The sequence below is a fragment of the Dendropsophus ebraccatus genome, chromosome 5 (assembly GCF_027789765.1).
Source record: "Dendropsophus ebraccatus isolate aDenEbr1 chromosome 5, aDenEbr1.pat, whole genome shotgun sequence".
In the NCBI taxonomy this organism is placed as follows: domain Eukaryota; kingdom Metazoa; phylum Chordata; class Amphibia; order Anura; family Hylidae; genus Dendropsophus; species Dendropsophus ebraccatus.
Window position 1 is genome coordinate 162,278,143 of NC_091458.1, and position 21,510 is coordinate 162,299,652.

At 58.1% G+C, this 21,510-nt stretch overlaps 1 protein-coding gene across 4 annotated transcripts in view; it reads left to right on the plus strand.

Moving 5' to 3' along the window:
• Positions 1–550: 550 nt before the first annotated feature.
• Positions 551–21,510, plus strand: part of CNKSR1 (connector enhancer of kinase suppressor of Ras 1) — an 89,430-nt gene continuing 68,470 nt past the window's right edge. For all 4 annotated transcript variants that reach the window (XM_069971814.1, XM_069971816.1, XM_069971817.1 and 1 more), the window contains exons 1-5: positions 551–651; positions 2,089–2,246; positions 8,558–8,754; positions 14,874–14,958; positions 20,698–20,739. In XM_069971814.1, the coding sequence (XP_069827915.1) occupies positions 600–651; positions 2,089–2,246; positions 8,558–8,754; positions 14,874–14,958; positions 20,698–20,739 (534 nt within the window). In that variant the 5' untranslated portion in view covers positions 551–599. The remainder of the gene's footprint in view (positions 652–2,088; positions 2,247–8,557; positions 8,755–14,873; positions 14,959–20,697; positions 20,740–21,510) is intronic.

Here is a 21,510-nt window from a genome sequence, read left to right on the forward strand (position 1 = left end):
CCCCGGTATATGTATATATATATATATATGAGGTGATTATAGGTGGGACCCCCGGTATATATATATATATGAGGTGATTATTGGTGGGACCCCCGGTATATATATATATATATATATGAGGTGATTATAGGTGGGACCCCCGGTATATATATATATATGAGGTGATTATAGGTGGGACCCCCGGTATATATATATATATGAGGTGATTATAGGTGGGACCCCCGTTATATATATATATATGAGGTGATTATAGGTGGGACCCCCGGTATATATATATATATATATGAGGTGATTATTGGTGGGACCCCCGGTATATATATATATGACATGATTATAGGTGGGACCCCCGGTATATATATATATATATATATGAGGTGATTATAGGTGGGACCCCCGGTATATATATATATATGAGGTGATTATAGGTGGGACCCCCGGTATACACAGCCCGGGCGCAGAAATGTCGCAGCTACAGTTGTTCTCTGTGAGGAAAGTAAAGCTGGGAGTGCGGAGGGGGCGGGGCCGCAGGCTCCTCCCCCTGCCAGGAGCGCGCTCACCTGTGTGACGTCAGCAGGGTGGTCCGGCAGGAAGTGCAGGGTATGGAGCTCATCTCTTCGTGGTCTCCGGACACTGTGAGGGGATACTTAGAGGGTGAGTCCGTGCCGGGGCCCGCGACCTCCGTCTACACGGACACACCTGCACTTTATAACTTAGTGGACGGCACAGAGTCGGAAATGCAGCGTTATAGTTGGGTGGGGCGGGGGGGCGGCTAGTGACACGTGACATGCTGGGGGGGGGGGGGTCTCCTGTGCTGTGTGTATGGGGGGGGGGGAGGTCTCCTGTGCTGTGTGTATGGGGGGGGGGGGGAGGTCTCCTGTGCTGTGTGTATGGGGGGGGGGGAGGTCTCCTGTGCTGTGTGTATGGGGGGGGGGGAGGTCTCCTGTGCTGTGTGTATGGGGGGGGGGGGTCTCCTGTGCTGTGTGTATGGGGGGGGGGGAGGTCTCCTGTGCTGTGTGTATGGGGGGGGGAGGTCTCCTGTGCTGTGTGTATGGGGGGGGGGGGGAGGTCTCCTGTGCTGTGTGTATGGGGGGGGGGGTCTCTGGGGGGGGGGGTCTCCTGTGCTGTGTGTATGGGGGGAGGTCTCCTGTGCTGTGTGTATGGGGGGGAGGTCTCCTGTGCTGTGTGTATGGGGGGGGGGGGGGGGAGGGAGGTCTCCTGTGCTGTGTGTATGGGGGGGGGGGAGGTCTCCTGTGCTGTGTGTATGGGGGGGGAGGTCTCCTGTGCTCGTGTGTATGGGGGGGGGGGGGAGGTCTCCTGTGCTTGTGTATGGGGGGGGGGGGGAGGTCTCCTAGTGCTGTGTGTATGGGGGGGGGGGGAGGTCTCCTGTGCTGTGTGTATGGGGGGGGGGGGTCTCCTGTGCTGTGTGTATGGGGGGGGGGTCTCCTGTGCTGTGTGTATGGGGGGGGGGTTCTCCTGTGCTGTGTGTATGGGGGGGGCGGGTCTCCTGTGCTGTGTGTATGGGGGGGGGGGGTCTCCTGTTGCTGTGTGTATGGGGGGGGGGGAGGTCTCCTGTTGCTGTGTGTATGGGGGGGGGAGGGAGGTCTCCTGTGCTGTGTGTATGGGGGGAGGTCTCCTGTGCTCTGTGTATGGGGGGGGGGGGAGGTTCTCCTGTGCTGTGTGTATGGGGGGGGGAGGTCTCCTGTGCTGTGTGTATGGGGGGGGGGGGGGAGGTCTCCTGTGCTGTGTGTATGGGGGGGGGGGGAGGTTCTCCTGTGCTGTGTGTATGGGGGGGGGGAAGGTCTCCTGTGCTGTGTGTATGGGGGGGGGGGGAGGTCTCCGTTGCCTGGTGTTATTGGGGGGGGGGGGGAGGTCTCCGGCTGTGTGTATGGGGGGGGGGGGGAGGTCTCCTGTGCTGTGTGTATGGTGGGGGGGGGAGGTCTCCTGTGCTGTGTGTATGGGGGGGGAGGGGGAGGTCTCTGTGTGATCTGTGTATGGGGGGGGGAGGGGGAGGTCTCTGTGCTCTGTGCATGGGGGGGTTGGGGGAGGAGTCCAGTGTGTATGGGGTCTCATGCGCTGTGTCTCCCCCAGGTCTGGAGCCCTCAGTACAGCACTACCCCTTCCAGGGCTGGAGGATCACAGGGCAGGATCTGCTGGACCTGAGCCCCCAGCACCTTGATGCCCTCGGAGTGAGGAGCATTGGGCACCAGGAGGTCTTCTTGGAGGCAGTGGAGCAGCTGTGCGCCCTGGTAAGACTGAGGAGAAGTGACCTGCCAGAGGGGGGCGCCCTTCTAGGTACAGCATCTATAGCGACTAATGTGCTGGGGGAAAAACTGCACATCCTGGTACCCGAAGGGGCAACTCTGCCCTACAATTCAACAGGGGGGTACAAGCGGTGGCCATCCCAGCAGGGGGTGGGGGGTGGACGGCGGGCACCCCAATGGGGGTGGGTACAGATAAGAGGCAGGGGACCTTGTAGTAAATGTTACAGGAGGGACCAGAAGCTGCTAACCTGCTGGGGGTGGGGCTACCACCGATTCATCCCGCCCCATTAATATCCGTCCACTGCTCTTCGGTGATGCCAGCGTGCCAACCCAATATCCATGATGAGGGGCGGGCAATTTGAGGTTGTAGCCCCACCCCCAGGGCATCAAACTGCCTAATATACAACAACAAATTTCTTGAAAATGGAGCTGAGGAGCAAGATGAGAAACTTGCCTTCATCCTCAGCACCCTGTGCTAAGATGCATCTGACCTGCTGATGGTTTCCCTTCAAAGAGAATCTGTCACTAGGTTTATTCCACAGAAATGCTGATCCGTGTATTACTCCCATCATTCTGTGCAGCCGTTCTCCTAGTATGCAGGAGAATAGGATTCATGCTTCACCCCTCCCCCCGCCCTCCAGCTGCTGATTGACAGGTGACTGCTTATACACAGCGTGGATAGATAACTGCCAATCTGCAGCTGGTGGGCGGAGTTTTTTTTACTTCTCATGAATATCCAGGACTACTGAGCTCACACACATAATGGAGAGGACTATATCCATGTTATACAGGAGGGGATCTCTGGATCAGCTGCACAGATCAGTGTAAGTGATCCATCATCCTGCTCAGCTTCTCTGTCACTATTATATGCTACTCTGATCCGGGGAATAATCTGCCACATATATAAGTACAGGGGAGGCCCGGAAGCTTCTCAGTATTACAGGTTCTGGGCCCTGGATGAGGTGTGATCGGACGCTGATCCGGGGAATAATCTGCCACATATATAAGTACAGGGGAGGCCCGGAAGCTTCTTAGTATTACAGGTTCTGGGCCCTGGATGAGGTGATCGGACGCTGATCAGGGAATAATCTGCCACATATATAAGTACAGGGGAGGCCCGGAAGCTTCTAGTTACAGTTCGGGCCTGGATGAGGTGACGGGAGCTGATCAGGGAATATTCTGCCACATATATAAGTACAGGGGAGGCCCGGAAGCTTCTTAGTATTACAGGTTTGGCCTGGATGAGGTGATCGGACGCTGATCAGGGAATAATCTGCCACATATATAAGTACAGGGGAGGCCCGGAAGCTTCTTAGTATTACAGGTTCTGGGCCCTGGATAAGGTGTGATCGGACGCTGATCAGGGAATAATCTGTCACATATATAAGTACAGGGGAGGCCCGGAAGCTTCTTAGTATTACAGGTTCTGGGCCCTGGATGAGGTGATCGGACGCTGATCAGGGGAATATTCTGCCACATATATAGTACAGGGGAGGCCGGAAAGCTTCTTAGTATTACAGGTCTGGGGCCCTGGATGAGGTGATCGGACGCTGATCAGGGAATAATCTGCCACATAATATAAGTACAGGGGAGGCCCGGAGGAAGCTTCTTAGTATTACAGGTTCGGGCCTGGATGAGGTGTGATAGGACGCTGATCAGGGAATAATCTGCCACATATATAAGTACAGGGAGAGCCCGGAAGCTTCTTAGTATTACAGGTTCTGGGCCCTGGATGAGGTGTGATGGACGTGATCAGGAATAATCTGCCACATATATAAGTACAGGGAGGCCCGGAAGCTTCTTAGTATTACAGGTTCTGGGCCCTGGATGAGGTGATCGGACGCTGATCAGGGGAATAATCTGCCACATATATAAGTACAGGGGAGGCCCGGAAGCTTCTTAGTATTACAGGTTCTGGGCCCTGGATGAGGTGTGATCGGACGCTGATCCGGGGATAATCTGCCACATATATAAGTACAGGGGAGGCCCGGAAGCTTCTTAGTATTACAGGTTCTGGGCCCTGGATGAGGGTGATCGGACGCTTGATCAGGAATATATCTGCACATAAAGTACAGGGAGGCCCGGAAGCTTTCTTAGATTTAAGGTTTGCGGCCTGGATGAGGTGTGATCGGACGGCTGATCATGGGAATAATCTGCCACATATATAAGTACAGGGGAGGCCCGGAAGATTCTTAGTATTACAGGTTCTGGGCCCTGGGGAGGAGGTGATCGGACGCTGTGATCAGGGAATATTCTGCCACATATATGAGTACAGGGGAGGCCGGAAGCTTCTCTTAGTATTACAGGTTCTGGGCCTGGATGAGGTGTGATCGGACGCTGATCAGGGAATAATCTGCCACATATATAAGTACAGGGGAGGCCGGAAGATTCTAGTATTACAGGTTCTGGGCCCTGGATAAGGTGTGATCGGACGCTGATCAGGGAATAATCTGTCACATATATAAGTACAGGGGGAGGCCCGGAAGCTTCTTAGATACAGGTTCTGGGCCCGGGATAAGGTTGTGATCGGACGCTGATCAGGGAATAATCTGCAAATATATAAGTACAGGGGAGGCCCGGAAGCTTCTAGTATACAGGTTGGGCCTGGATGAGGTGATCGGACGCTGATCAGGGAATAATCTGCCACATATATAAGTACAGGGGAGGCCCGGAAGCTTCTTAGTATTACAGGTTCTGGGCCCTGGATGAGGTGATCGGACGCTGATCCGGGGAATAATCTGCCACATATATAAGTACAGGGGAGGCCCGGAAGCTTCTTAGTATTACAGGTTCTGGGCCCTGGATGAGGTGATCGGACGCTGATCCGGGGAATAATCTGCCACATATATAAGTACAGGGGAGGCCCGGAAGCTTCTTAGTATTACAGGTTCTGGGCCCTGGATGAGGTGTGATCGGACGCTGATCAGGGAATAATCTGCCACATATATAAGTACAGGGGAGGCCCGGAAGCTTCTTAGTATTACAGGTTCTGGGCCCTGGATGAGGTGATCGGACGCTGATCAGGGAATATTCTGCCACATATATAAGTACAGGGGAGGCCCGGAAGCTTCTAGTATTACAGGTTCTGGGCCCTGGATGAGGTGTGATCGGACGCTGATCAGGGAATAATCTGCCACATATATAAGTACAGGGGAGGCCCGGAAGCTTCTTAGTATTACAGGTTCTGGGCCCTGGATGAGGTGTGATCGGACGCTGATCAGGGAATAATCTGCCACATATATAAGTACAGGGGAGGCCCGGAAGCTTCTTAGTATTACAGGTTCTGGGCCCTGGATGACGTGTGATCGGACGCTGATCCGGGGAATAATCTGCCACATATATAAGTACAGGGGAGGCCCGGAAGCTTCTTAGTATTACAGGTTCTGGGCCCTGGATGAGGTGATCGGACGCTGATCAGGGAATAATCTGCCACATATATAAGTACAGGGGAGGCCCGGAAGCTTCTTAGTATTACAGGTTCTGGGCCCTGGATGAGGTGATCGGACGCTGATCAGGGAATAATCTGCCACATATATAAGTACAGGGGAGGCCCGGAAGCTTCTCAGTATTACAGGTTCTGGGCCCTGGATGAGGTGTGATCGGACGCTGATCCGGGGAATAATCTGATCACCATTGGAGTCGGGAAGGAATATTTCTCCCTGTGATGGGGCAATTGTCATCTGCCTCATGGGAGTTGTTGCCGCCTCTGGATCAGCACAGTGGGGTTATAGGTCGGACTTGATGGACTTTGAACCCTCTGAACCATGTGACTTTGGTGGATCGGTCCCGGACGTGTTACTGCTGAGGAGCGTCTTGGCCATAGTGTTTATGTCCTGGACTTTTATATGGCGGCTGTTTTACACGAGTGCCGGATGCTGCGAGAAATGACGAAACTACGACATCCAGATAGACCCCAACCTTCTCCTGGAGCTTCCGTGACTCCTCACTGGGCACCACTAGTACCAGCATGCACTGGGAAGGAACGCACAGCAGGATCTTAAAATATCTGTAGGCCGCCGGTTCATGTTACGTGTCTGCTGCAAATTAATAATTGAAATGATTTATGTTGTATCCATTAGGACAGCCGGAGAAGCGTTGCAGGGAGGGAGGCGAGCCGCCTGATTTCCTGCTGATCATATAGGGAGGAGTCACAGGGGCGGGGCTGTGACACTAAGGATGCCTGTGCTGCCACCTCCCACTGTGGGGAACCAGCAGGGATCGTCGCTCAGATCCAGCACACGTACACTGCCCTGACTTTAGTGTTTGGGCCGTTAGGGTTGTCACATGTGCAGAGGAGAAGAGCGGAGGACCCCTGCTTCTCATTCATCATGGGGGGCGATCGGGGGTGGGGCTGGGTACTGGGGGGGGGGGTTGATCGGGGGTGGGGCTGTGATACTGGGGGGGTGATCGGGGGTGGGGCTGTGACACTGGGGGGTTGATCGGGGGTGGGGCTGTGACACTGGGGGGTGATCGGGGGCGGGGGCGGGGCTGTGACACTGGGGGGGGGCGATCAGGTGCGGGGGGCGGGGCTGTGACACTGGGGGGGCGATCAGGTGCGGGGGCGGGGCTGTGGACACTAGGGGGGCGATCAGGTGCGGGGGCGGGGCTGTGACACTAGGGGGGCGATCAGGGGCGGGGCTGTGACACTGGGGGGGGGCGATCAGGTGCAGGGGCGGGGCCTGTGACACTGGGGGGGGAGATCAGGTGCGGGGGCCGGGCTGTGACACCAGGGGGGGGCGATCAGGTGCGGGGGCGGGGCTGTGATACTTGGGGGGGGCGGGGGTGATCGGTGGGCGGGCTGTGACACGGGGGGGTGATCGGGGGCGGGGCTGTGACACGGGGGGTGATCGGGGGCGGGGCTGTGACACCAGGGGGGTGATCAGGTGCGGGGGCGGGGCTGTGACACTATGGGGGGCGATCAGGGGCGGGGCTGTGACACTGGGGGGTTCGATCAGGTGCGGGGACGGGGCTGTGACACTGGGGGGGGATCAGGTGCGGGGGCGGGGCTGTGACACTAGGGGGGCGATCAGGGGCGGGGCTGTGACACGGGGGGTCGATCAGGTGCAGGGACGGGGCTGTGACACTGGGGGGGATCAGGTGCGGGGGCGGGGCTGTGACACTGGGGGGGGATCAGGTGCGGGGGCGGGGCTGTGACACTAGGGTGGCGATCAGGGGCCCGTGACACTGGGGGGGGGGTCGATCAGGTGCAGGGACGGGGCTGTGACACTGGGCAGGGATCAGGTTCGGGGGCGGGGCTGTGACACTAGGGGGGCGATCAGGGGCGGGGCTGTGACACTGGGGGGGTGGATCAGGTGCAGGGACGGGGCTGTGACACTGGGGGGGGATCAGGTGCAGGGGCGGGGCTGTGACACTGGGGGGGATCAGGTGCAGGGGCGGGGCTGTGACACTGGGGGGGGATCAGGTGCAGGGGCGGGGCTGTGACACTGTGGGGCGGGGCGATCTGGTGCGGGGGCGGGGCTGTGACACCGGGGGGGGGGGTGATCAGGTGCTGGGGCGGGGCTGTGACACCAGGGGGGGGCGATCAGGTGCGGGGGCGGGGCTGTGACACCAGGGGGGGCGATCAGGTGCGGGGGCGGGGCTGTGACACTAGGGGGGTTGATCAGGGGCGGGGCTGTGACACTGGGGGGGGGGGCGATCAGGTGCAAGGGCGAGGCTGTGACACTGGGGGGGGCGATCAGGTGCAGGGGCGGGGCTTGTGACACTGGGGGGGGGCTGTGATGCCAGGGGGGGGCGATCAGGTGCAGGGGCGGGGGCTGTGACGCCAGGGGGGGGGGCGATCAGGTGCAGGGGCGGGGCCTGTGACACTGGGGGGGGCGATCAGGTGCCGGGGGCGGGGCTGTGACACTAGGGGGGTTGATCAGGGGCGGGGGGGCGGGGCTGTGACACTGGGGGGGGATCAGGTGCGGGGGCGGGGCTGTGACACCGGGGGGGGGGGAGATCAGGTGCAGGGGCGGGTTGTGACACCAGGGGGGGGGGGGGAGATCAGGTGCAGGGGCGGGGTTGTGACACCAGGGGGGGGGGGAGATCAGGTGCAGGGGCGGGGTTGTGACACCGGGGGGGGGGGGCGCGATCAGGTGTCGGGGGGGGGGGCGATCAGGTGCCGGGGGCGGGGCTGTGACACTAGGGGGGCGATCAGGTGCAGGGGCACACCTGCCACTGCCGCTTCCTGCCTCTCCGCTCTTCCGCCGGCTTGGAACGTTGGCCCCTTCCGGTGATCCTCTGACCCCCTGGGCAGCCCGGTAATGTTTTGTATATTGTGATTTTCTCTCTTTCAGCACTATGAGCTACACAGTGAAACGCTGCGGTCTCTGACTGATAAGCTGCATGGAGTGTCGCAGACGTTATGCTCGCACATCCGCTCCCTCAGGAAGGCCTCCTCCGTCTCGCAGTCTCTGTGTCCCACTCAGAAGCAGCTGGCCGCCATCATAGATATTGTATGTTCCGCACGAGGCCTCTTCTCCTGGCTTAACAGGTATCTGCTCCATAGACGGGTTACACTGAGGGACGTTGCTGATCCTGACAATGAATTGGTCCAATATTTGCTCGTGTTCAGTTCTTCAGATTATCCCCATTCAGCAGGCCGCCTGTAGAAGGGTAATGGCGTATCCTAGATAACCCTTTAGGTAGAAACCGAAGCAATGCAGCCATGTAAGCCCCCCGCTCCCCCCGCATGGTCCCCTTCAGCTCCCCCCGCATGGTCCCCTTCAGCTCCCCCCGCATGGTCCCCTTCAGCTCCCCCCAGCTCCCCCCGCATGGTCCCCTCAGCTCCCCCCGCATGGTCCCCTTCAGCTCCCCCCGCATGGTCCCCTTCAGCTCCCCCCGCATGGTCCCCTTCAGCTCCCCCCAGCTCCCCCCGCATGGTCCCCTTCAGCTCCCCCCAGCTCCCCCCGCATGGTCCCCTCAGCTCCCCCCGCATGGTCCCCTTCAGCTCCCCCCGCATGGTCCCCTTCGGCTCCCCCCGCATGGTCCCCTTCGGCTCCCCCCGCATGGTCCCCTTCGGCTCCCCCCGCATGGTCCCCTTCGGCTCCCCCCGCATGGTCCCCTTCGGCTCCCCCCGCATGGTCCCCTTCGGCTCCCCCGCATGGTCCCCTTCGGCTCCCCCCGCATGGTCCCCTTCGGCTCCCCCCGCATGGTCCCCTTCGGCTCCCCCCGCATGGTCCCCTTCGGCTCCCCCCGCATGGTCCCCTTCGGCTCCCCCCGCATGGTCCCCTTCGGCTCCCCCCGCATGGTCCCCTTCGGCTCCCCCCGCATGGTCCCCTTCGGCTCCCCCCGCATGGCCCCCTTCGGCTCCCCCCGCATGGCCCCCTTCGGCTCCCCCCGCATGGCCCCCTTCGGCTCCCCCCGCATGGCCCCCTTCGGCTCCCCCCGCATGGCCCCCTTCGGCTCCCCCCGCATGGCCCCCTTCGGCTCCCCCCGCATGGCCCCCTTCGGCTCCCCCCGCATGGCCCCCTTCGGCTCCCCCCGCATGGCCCCCTTCGGCTCCCCCCGCATGGCCCCCTTCGGCTCCCCCCGCATGGCCCCCTTCGGCTCCCCCCGCATGGCCCCCTTCGGCTCCCCCCGCATGGCCCCCTTCGGCTCCCCCCGCATGGCCCCCTTCGGCTCCCCCCGCATGGCCCCCTTCGGCTCCCCCCGCATGGCCCCTTCGGCTCCCCCCGCATGGCCCCCTTCGGCTCCCCCGCATGGCCCCCTTCGGCTCCCCCCGCATGGCCCCCTTCGGCTCCCCCCGCATGGCCCCCTTCGGCTCCCCCCGCATGGCCCCTTCGGCTCCCCCCGCATGGCCCCCTTCGGCTCCCCCCGCATGGCCCCCTTCGGCTCCCCCCGCATGGCCCCCTTCGGCTCCCCCCGCATGGCCCCCTTCGGCTCCCCCCGCATGGCCCCCTTCGGCTCCCCCCGCATGGCCCCCTTCGGCTCCCCCCGCATGGCCCCCTTCGGCTCCCCCCGCATGGCCCCCTTCGGCTCCCCCCGCATGGCCCCCTTCGGCTCCCCCCGCATGGCCCCCTTCGGCTCCCCCCGCATGGCCCCCTTCGGCTCCCCCCGCATGGCCCCCTTCGGCTCCCCCCGCATGGCCCCCTTCGGCTCCCCCCGCATGGCCCCCTTCGGCTCCCCCCGCATGGCCCCCTTCGGCTCCCCCCGCATGGCCCCCTTCGGCTCCCCCCGCATGGCCCCCTTCGGCTCCCCCCGCATGGTCCCCCCGGCTCCCCCCGCATGGTCCCCTCTGGTATAATGGCTGCTCCCATCTCCCCAGTACACAGCAGTAGTAGTGCTAGCAGTGTGCACATGTTCTCCATCACACATCCTACATAGAGCGCTGTTAGGGCTAGGCCTCCTATTGACAGTAACCCACCAGTTTCCTGTCCTAGCTGCTTAAAGGGATTGTTGAAGGAGCAGTAAAATGTCTGAAACCTTCTGTTATTTGGTGACCACTTCTGGCGATTCCATGTTCCCCACGTTCCCCTCACACAATGTCTGATCGCTGCAGGTGTGGGAAGGGTGTAATACGGGATGGGGCTTTTTATGAAAGACTTTTTTTAAACACTACGTTACTCTTTTTGCTCCACTAGGGGGCACCATAGGATTATTATGTATTATATATATGTTGCAGTGAAATGATAGAATCCAGGGATTTAGGGTAGCTTCACACGTACCGTATCGCTGCGTTTTTGCTGCGTTTTTTTACATTTTCACGTGAAAATCAAAACGCGCATGTAAAACACGCAGCGATACGGTACATGTGAAGCTACCCTTAATCAAATCCCCGACCCCTTTCAGGGATGTGATGGAACTTAGAGTCAGGAGTCGCCCGGCTCTATATATTTATAAAGTAACACGACAATCATCATTGAAACGAGAATTATTTATTCGAAGCTAATTAACAAAGGGGTGAGCCAGGAAGAGGAGGCGGCATCATCACACAGCACAGGGGACCGGAGGAGGCATCATCACACAGCACAGGGGACCGGAGGAGGCATCATCACACAGCACAGGGGACCGGAGGAGGCATCATCACACAGCACAGGGGAGCAGGAGGCATCATCACACAGCACAGGGGAGCAGGAGGAGGCATCATCACACAGCACAGGGGAGCAGGAGGAGGCATCATCACACAGCACAGGGGACCGGAGGAGGCATCATCACACAGCACAGGGGACCGGAGGAGGCATCATCACACAGCACAGGGGACCGGAGGAGGCATCATCACACAGCACAGGGGACCGGAGGAGGCATCATCACACAGCACGGGGGACCGGAGGAGGCATCATCACACAGCACGGGGGACCGAAGGAGGCATCATCACACAGCACGGGGGACCGGAGGAGGCATCATCACACAGCACAGGGGACCGGAGGAGGCATCATCACACAGCACAGGGGACCGGGGAGCAGGAGGCATCATCACACAGCACAGGGGAGCAGGAGGCATCATCACACAGCACAGGGGACCGGAGGAGGCATCATCACACAGCACAGGGGACCGGAGGAGGCATCATCACACAGCACAGGGGACCGGAGGAGCATCATCACACAGCACAGGGGACCGGAGGAGGAATCATCACACAGCACAGGGGACCGGAGGAGGCATCATCACACAGCACAGGGGACCGGAGGAGGCATCATCACACAGCACGGGGGACCGGAGGAGGCAATCATCACACAGCACGGGGACCGAAGGAGGCATCATCACACAGCACGGGGGACCGGAGGAGGCATCATCACACAGCACAGGGGACCGGAGGAGGCATCATCACACAGCACAGGGGACCGGGGAGCAGGAGGCATCATCACACAGCACAGGGGAGCAGGAGGCATCATCACACAGCACAGGGGACCGGAGGAGGCATCATCACACAGCACAGGGGACCGGAGGAGGCATCATCACACAGCACAGGGGACCGGAGGAGGCATCATCACACAGCACAGGGGACCGGAGGAGGCATCATCACACAGCACAGGGGACCGGAGGAGGCATCATCACACAGCACAGGGGACCGGAGGAGGCATCATCACACAGCACAGGGGACCGGAGGAGGCATCATCACACAGCACAGGGGACCGGAGGAGGCATCATCACACAGCACAGGGGAGCAGGAGGCATCATCACACAGCACGGGGGAGCAGGAGGAGGCATCATCACACAGCACAGGGGAGCAGGAGGAGGCATCATCACACAGCACAGGGGACCGGAGGAGGCATCATCACACAGCACAGGGGACCGGAGGAGGCATCATCACACAGCACGGGGGACCGGAGGAGGCATCATCACACAGCACGGGGGACCGAAGGAGGCATCATCACACAGCACGGGGGACCGGAGGAGGCATCATCACACAGCACGGGGGACCGGAGGAGGCATCATCACACAGCACAGGGGACCGGAGGAGGCATCATCACACAGCACAGGGGACCGGGGAGCAGGAGGCATCATCACACAGCACAGGGGAGCAGGAGGCATCATCACACAGCACAGGGGACCGGAGGAGGCATCATCACACAGCACAGGGGAGCAGGAGGCATCATCACACAGCACGGGGGACCGGAGGAGGCATCATCACACAGCACGGGGGACCGGAGGAGGCATCATCACACAGCACGGGGGACCGGGGAGCAGGAGGCATCATCACACAGCATAGGGGAGCAGGAGGCATCATCACACAGCACAGGGGACCAGAGGAGGCATCATCACACAGCACAGGGGACCGGGGAGCAGGAGGCATCATCACACAGCAGGCGGGGAGCAGGAGGCATCATCACACAGCAGTCGGGGAGCAGGAGGCATCATCACACAGCACAGGGGAGCAGGAGGCATCATCACACAGCACAGGGGACCGGAGGAGGCATCATCACACAGCACAGGGGACCGGAGGAGGCATCATCACACAGCAGGCGGGGAGCAGGAGACAGCAGCATCACACAGCAGGCGGGGAGCAGGAGACAGCAGCATCACACAGGCATCATCACACAGCAGGCGGGGAGCAGGAGGCATCATCACACAGCAGGCGGGGAGCAGGAGGCATCATCACACAGCAGGCGGGGAGCAGGAGACAGCAGCATCACACAGCAGGCGGGGAGCAGGAGACAGCAGCATCACACAGCACAGGGGAGCAGGAGACAGCAGCATCACACAGCAGGCGGGGAGCAGGAGACAGCAGCATCACACAGCAGGCGGGGAGCAGGAGACAGCAGCATCACACAGCATAGGGGAGCAGGAGGCATCATCACACAGCAGGCGGGGAGCAGGAGATAGGTTGCAGGGGAAATGACAGCATTATATTCCATCATTTCCCTGCAGTATATACGTTACATTACATTGAATTGGTTGTTGTGCAGCCGGGATCAGTGTCACTGCGATGCGGAGTCTCGGCCTTACAGATAACGGGAATCAGGCTTCCCCGATTAACAATAGCCGCGTTTCTCAGATGCAGCTGGGGGTGGTGGGATACAGAGCCAGGCCGCGACCCTTCTCTGAATCCCAGTAGCGGTCACTTGCTGTACAGGTAGGTCATGTGTCCTTTAAGCGACTCTGTGCCCACAATCTGCCCCCACCTTGTACCGTCACATAGCTGCTTTTAATGCAAGATCTGTCCTGGGGTCGCTCAGCAGGTGATGCAGCTATTGTCCTAAAAAACTACTTTTAAACTTGCAGCCCTGTGTCATACTGGCCTGGAGTGTATGCGCCCTCGGCCTGCGCCCCCTCTCCGTCCTCATCAGTAGGGATGCCCTCGGCCTGCACCCCCTCTCCGTCCCTCCTCATCAGTAGGGATGCCCTCGGCCTGCGCCCCCTCTCCGTCCCTCCTCATCAGTAGGGATGCCCCAGGCCTGCACCCTCCCCCCCCCACGTCCCTCCTCCCCGCCCTCCTCATCAGTAGGGATGCCCCAGGCCTGCACCCCCCCCTCCGTCCCTCCTCATCAGTAGGAAAGCCCCAGGCCTGCACCCCCCCCTCCGTCTCTCCTCATCAGTAGGGATGCCTCAGGCCTGCACCCCCTCTCCGTCCCTCCTCATCAGTAGGGATGCCCCAGGCCTGCACCCCCTCTCCGTCCCTCCTCATCAGTAGGGATGCCCCAGGCCTTCACCCCCTCTCCTTCCCTCCTCATCAGTAGGGATGCCCCAGACCTGCACCCCCCCCCCCCTCCGTCCCTCATCCCCGCCCTCCTCATCAGTATGGATGCCCCAGGCCTGCACCCCCCCCCCTCCGTCCCTCATCCCCGCCCTCCTCATCAGTAGGAAGGCCCCAGGCAGGATTTCTCCTAATCATCACTTGTCTGAACACAACACATGAGCTGGATGGTTAAGGCCGTGTTCAGATTACAGATGATTAGGAGAAATCCTGCCTGGGGTGTTCCTAATGGTGAGGAGGGATGGAGAGGTACAGAGTCACTTAAAGGGGAATCTATGAGAAGCATCTACCCTGCTGATATGTCCCTATAGCGCACATGAACTTTGCAGTTTATTAGATATGTAGTCGGTTTGCAGTGACGTCCCCCCGACACTCGGATGTGATATACAGTTAGAGGTTCCCTTTAAGGGATAGTCACAGTGATACAATCCACTTGCCGTATATCTTTCTATATAAATGTCTGTATGTTGCGTCCACAGGTATCTGTTCACCCGGCTGAATGATTACTCCGCTAGCCGCGATGTCATCGCCCTGTGTGTGGAGCTGGCAGAGGTGCTGCATAAGGTAACGGCCGCGGAGAGCCCCAAAACCAGGCACCCCCCCCATCATCTATATTTATGTATAGGTATTGGCCCTCATGGTGTACTGGGAGTAATAGTGAGTGCAGTGACTTCCATCAGGAGTGCGGTGTTCCTCCATGACGCGTGTACAGCAGTGACTTCCATCAGGAGTGCGGTGTTCCTCCATGATGTGTGTACAGCAGTGACTTCCATCAGGAGTGCGGTGTTCCTCCATGATGTGTGTACAGCAGTGACTTCCATCAGGAGTGCGGTGTTCCTCCATGATGTGTGTACAGCAGTGACTTCCATCAGGAGTGCGGTGTTCCTCCATGATGTGTACAGCAGTGACTTCCATCAGGAGTGCGGTGTTCCTCCATGATGTGTACAGTGACTTCCATCAGGAGTGCGGTGTTCCTCCATGATGTGTACAGTGACTTCCATCAGGAGTGCGGTGTTCCTCCATGATGTGTGTACAGCAGTGACTTCCATCAGGAGTGCGGTGTTCCTCCATGATGTGTGTACAGCAGTGACTTCCATCAGGAGTGCGGTGTTCCTCCATGACGCGTGTACAGCAGTGACTTCCATCAGGAGTGCGGTGTTCCTCCATGATGTGTACAGCAGTGACTTCCATCAGGAGTGCGGTGTTCCTCCATGATGTGTGTGTGCAGTGACTTCCATCAGGAGTGCGGTGTTCCTCCATGATGTGTGTACAGCAGTGACTTCCATCAGGGGTGCGGTGTTCCTCCATGATGTGTACAGCAGTGACTTCCATCAGGGGTGCGGTGTTCCTCCATGATGTGTACAGCAGTGACTTCCATCAGGAGTGCGGTGTTCCTCCATGATGTGTACAGTGACTTCCATCAGGAGTGCGGTGTTCCTCCATGATGTGTTCAGTGACTTCCATCAGGAGTGCGGTGTTCCTCCATGATGTGTGTACAGCAGTGACTTCCATCAGGAGTGCGGTGTTCCTCCATGACGCGTGTACAGCAGTGACTTCCATCAGGAGTGCGGTGTTCCTCCATGATGTGTGTGCAGTGACTTCCATCAGGAGTGCGGTGTTCCTCCATGATGTGTGTACAGCAGTGACTTCCATCAGGAGTGCGGTGTTCCTCCATGATGTGTGTACAGCAGTGACTTCCATCAGAAGTGCGGTGTTCCTCCATGATGTGTGTACAGTGACTTCCATCAGGAGTGCGGTGTTCCTCCATGATGTGTACAGCAGTGACTTCCATCAGGAGTGCGGTGTTCCTCCATGATGTGTGCACAGCAGTGACTTCCATCAGGAGTGCGGTGTTCCTCCATGATGTGTACAGCAGTGACTTCCATCAGGGGTGCGGTGTTCCTCCATGATGTGTACAGCAGTGACTTCCATCAGGAGTGCGGTGTTCCTCCATGATGTGTACAGTGACTTCCATCAGGAGTGCGGTGTTCCTCCATGATGTGTTCAGTGACTTCCATCAGGAGTGCGGTGTTCCTCCATGATGTGTGTGTGCAGTGACTTCCATCAGGGGTGCGGTGTTCCTCCATGATGTGTGTACAGCAGTGACTTCCATCAGAAGTGCGGTGTTCCTTCATGATGTGTGTACAGTGACTTCCATCAGGAGTGCGGTGTTCCTCCATGATGTGTGCACAGCAGTGACTTCCATCAGGAGTGCGGTGTTCCTCCATGATGTGTACAGCAGTGACTTCCATCAGGAGTGCGGTGTTCCTCCATGATGTGTGTGTGCAGTGACTTCCATCAGGAGTGCGGTGTTCCTCCATGATGTGTACAGCAGTGACTTCCATCAGGAGTGCGGTGTTCCTCCATGACGTGTGTACAGCAGTGACTTCCATCAGGAGTGCGGTGTTCCTCCATGACGCGTGTACAGCAGTGACTTCCATCAGGAGTGCGGTGTTCCTCCATGACGCGTGTGTGTGCAGTGACTTCCATCAGGAGTGCGGTGTTCCTCCATGATGTGTGTACAGCAGTGACTTCCATCAGGAGTGCGGTGTTCCTCCATGACGCGTGTGTGTGCAGTGACTTCCATCAGGAGTGCGGTGTTCCTCCATGATGTGTGTACAGCAGTGACTTCCATCAGGAGTGCGGTGTTCCTCCATGATGTGTGTACAGCAGTGACTTCCATCAGGAGTGCGGTGTTCCTCCATGATGTGTGTGTGCAGTGACTTCCATCAGGAGTGCGGTGTTCCTCCATGATGTGTGTGTGCAGTGACTTCCATCAGGAGTGCGGTGTTCCTCCATGATGTGTGTACAGCAGTGACTTCCATCAGGAGTGCGGTGTTCCTCCATGATGTGTGTACAGCAGTGACTTCCATCAGGAGTGCGGTGTTCCTCCATGATGTGTGTACAGCAGTGACTTCCATCAGGAGTGCGGTGTTCCTCCATGATGTGTGTACAGCAGTGACTTCCATCAGGAGTGCGGTGTTCCTCCATGACGCGTGTACAGCAGTGACTTCCATCAGGAGTGCGGTGTTCCTCCATGATGTGTGTACAGCAGTGACTTCCATCAGGAGTGCGGTGTTCCTCCATGATGTGTGTACAGCAGTGACTTCCATCAGGAGTGCGGTGTTCCTCCATGATGTGTGTACAGCAGTGACTTCCATCAGGAGTGCGGTGTTCCTCCATGACGCGTGTACAGCAGTGACTTCCATCAGGAGTGCGGTGTTCCTCCATGACGCGTGTACAGCAGTGACTTCCATCAGGAGTGCGGTGTTCCTCCATGATGTGTGTACAGCAGTGACTTCCATCAGGAGTGCGGTGTTCCTCCATGACGCGTGTGCACAGGGTGGGAGGACGGGTTATTTTTATCACTGGGTCCAATTACACAAAACAACATCAGCAAAAATAATCTGTGAGCTAAAGCAGCCGGCGGGTCGTATCGGCCGTGTTCCCTGTGCCTCTTGTGTAGGTGAGATGCCGGGTACTGTGAGCGTTTGGGCTTTGCCGGGCACTGTGGGCGTTTGGGCTTTGCCGGGCACTGTGGACGTTTGGTCTTTGCCGGGTACTGTGAGCGTTTGGGCTTTGCCGGGCACTGTGGGCGTTTGGTCTTTGCCGGGCACTGTGGGCGTTTGGTCTTTGCCGAGCACTGTGAGCGTTTGGGTTTTGCCGGGCACTGTGGGCGTTTGGTCTTTGCCGGGCACTGTGGGCGTTTGGGCTTTGCCGGGCACTGTGAGCGTTTGGGTTTTGCCGGGCACTGTGGGCGATTGGTCTTTTCCGGGCACTGTGGACGTTTGGTCTTTGCCGGGCACTGTGAGCGTTTGGGCTTTGCCGGGCACTGTGGACGTTTGGGCTTTGCCGGGCACTGTGGGCGTTTGGTCTTTGCCGGGCACTGTGGACGTTTGGTCTTTGCCGGGCACTGTGGACGTTTGGTCTTTGCCGGGCACTGTGAGCGTTTGGTCTTTGCCGGGCACTGTGGACGTTTGGGCTTTGCCGGGCACTGTGGACGTTTGGGCTTTGCCGGGCACTGTGGGCGTTTGGGCTTTGCCGGGCACTGTGGGCGTTTGGGCTTTGCCGGGCACTGTGGACGTTTGGGCTTTGCCGGGCACTGTGGACGTTTGGGCTTTGCCGGGCACTGTGGGCGTTTGGGCTTTGCCGGGCACTGTGGGCGTTTGGGCTTTGCCGGGCACTGTGGGCGTTTGGGCTTTGCCGGGCACTGTGGACGTTTGGGCTTTGCCGGGCACTGTGGACGTTTGGGCTTTGCCGGGCACTGTGGGCGTTTGGGCTTTGCCGGGCACTGTGGGCGTTTGGGCTTTGCCGGGCACTGTGGACGTTTGGGCTTTGCCGGGCACTGTGGGCGTTTGGGCTTTGCCGGGCACTGTGGGCGTTTGGGCTTTGCCGGGCACTGTGGGCGTTTGGGCTTTGCCGGGCACTGTGGGCGTTTGGGCTTTGCCGGGCACTGTGGGCGTTTGGGCTTTGCCGGGCACTGTGGGCGTTTGGGCTTTGCCGGGCACTGTGGGCGTTTGGGCTTTGCCGGGCACTGTGGGCGTTTGGGCTTTGCCGGGCACTGTGGGCGTTTGGGCTTTGCCGGGCACTGTGGGCGTTTGGGCTTTGCCGGGCACTGTGGACAGTTAGTGATCCTGTCCCTGCCCCTTACTATGTGAGGTTCTCCGCACCATTCACAAGCTTAGATGCTGTACATGTTATATACACCTGTATAACACTTGTCTGTGTCTTCTTTCTGCTCTAAAATTGCTTAATTTTATCAGTGGACAGTGTCACCTAGGCGGGGCTTCACGGCAGTTGGGTCCCCACTACTATATGGACAGCGTCACCTAGGCGGGGCTTCACGGCAGTTGGGTCCCCACTACTATATGGACAGCGTCACCTAGGCGGGGCTTCACGGCAGTTGGGTCCCCACTACTATATGGACAGCGTCACCTAGGCGGGGCTTCACGGCAGTTGGGTCCCCACTACTATATGGACAGCGTCACCTAGGCGGGGCTTCACGGCAGTTGGGTCCCCACTACTATATGGACAGCGTCACCTAGGCGGGGCTTCACGGCAGTTGGGTCCCCACTACTATATGGACAGTGTCACCTAGGGGGGGCTTCACGGCAGTTGGGTCCCCACTACTATATGGACAGCGTCACCTAGGCGGGGCTTCACGGCAGTTGGGTCCCCACTACTATATGGACAGTGTCACCTAGGCGGGGCTTCATGGCAGTTGGGTCCTCACTACTACATTGACAGTGTCACCTAGGCGGGGCTTCATGGCGGTTGGGCTCCATCTTCTCGGTGGGTAGAGTGCCCAAGTGCCATGAAGCCCCGCCTAGGTGACACTGTCCATGTAGGAGAGGGGACCCAGCTGCTGTGAAGCCCCGCCTAGGTGACACTGTCCATGTAGTAGTGGGGACCCAACTGCCATGAAGCCCCACCTAGGTGACACTGTCCATGTAGTAGTGGGGACCCAGCTGCTGTGAAGCCCCGCCTAGGTGACACTGTCCATATAGGAGAGGGGACCCAGCTGCTGTGAAGCCCCGCCTAGGTGACACTGTCCATATAGGAGAGGGGACCCAGCTGCTGTGAAGCCCCGCCTAGGTGACACTGTCCATATATTAGAGGGGACCCAGCTGCTGTGAATCCCCGCCTAGGTGACACTGTCCATATAGGAGAGGGGACCCAGCTGCTGTGAAGCCCCGCCTAGGTGACACTGTCCATATAGGAGAGGGGACCCAGCTGCTGTGAAGCCCCGCCTAGGTGACACTGTCCACCGATAAAGTGGATTTTGTAGAGAACAGCACATAGAGTAAGGGGGGACAAAATGATGTATGACCAGAGATCTCCTCCTGTATAACATGAACAATAAGTAGTCCTCTCCATTATGTGCATGTGCTCAGTAGTCCTGGATATTTATGAGAAGCAGAAAACTCGCCCACCTGCTGCTGATGGGAGTAATACACAGATCAGCGTTTATGTCACTAGTTTTTGCCGCTCTCATTTAAGGCAACACAAAGCTAGTGAGAGATTCCCTTTAAGCGTTGCTGGGTATTGTGGGTATTTAGTCTCGGATGAGTATTGTGGGTAATGGGATCTTGTAGCATCAGGTCAGACTGTCGCTCATCGGAGAACTTCCTACAGTAGTCACCTGCTCACGGTGCTGCGGAATCTGCTGGCGCTATAGCAATAAGAATTATTATTATTATTCTAGATACATATAATCTTATATTCTGTCCAGTTGGTGCGGGGTGTAGATGTGGGGGGCTGTAACCCCGCTGTGCGCTCACTCATCTCCATCTTCTCTCCTAGGACTGGTCAGATCCACTGATTGAGGACCGGATTCTAGCAATTGTAAGTTACCTCATGCCTACTCCAGATGTTGGACATTAGGGGGGTTGTGTGTGTGTGTGTGTGTGTGTGTGTGTGTGTGTGTGTGTATATATATATCTATATCTCTGATATGCCTGAGCGTTGTGTATGTGTGTGTGTGTGTATGTGTATGTATATATATATATATATCTATATCTCTGATATGCCTGAGCGTTGTGTATGTGTGTGTGTGTGTATGTATATATATATCTATATCTCTGATATGCCTGAGCGCTGTGTGTGTGTATGTGTGTGTGTATATATATATTTATCTCTATATCTCTGATATGCCTGAGCGTTGTGTATGTGTGTGTGTGTGTGTGTGTGTATGTATATATATATCTATATCTCTGATATGCCTGAGCGCTGTGTGTGTATGTGTGTGTGTGTGTGTGTGTGTGTATGTATATATATATCTATATCTCTGATATGCCTGAGCGCTGTGTGTGTGTGTATATATATCTATATCTCTGATATGTCTGAGCGCTGTGTATGTATGTGTATGTGTGTGTGTGTATATATATATATATCTCTATATCTCTGATATGCCTGAGCGCTGTGTGTGTGTGTATATATATATCTCTATATCTCTGATATGCCTGAGCGCTGTGTCCCGCCATCCCGCCGTCCATGTCCCAGTGATGATTGGCGGTGATCTGGCCCTCCCTGGCTATGCTGCTTTCTCTGCTGACCGTCCGTCCCCCTCTTACCTGGGAGCTTCTCTCTCCCCATCACATCTCGGCTCTTTTATAT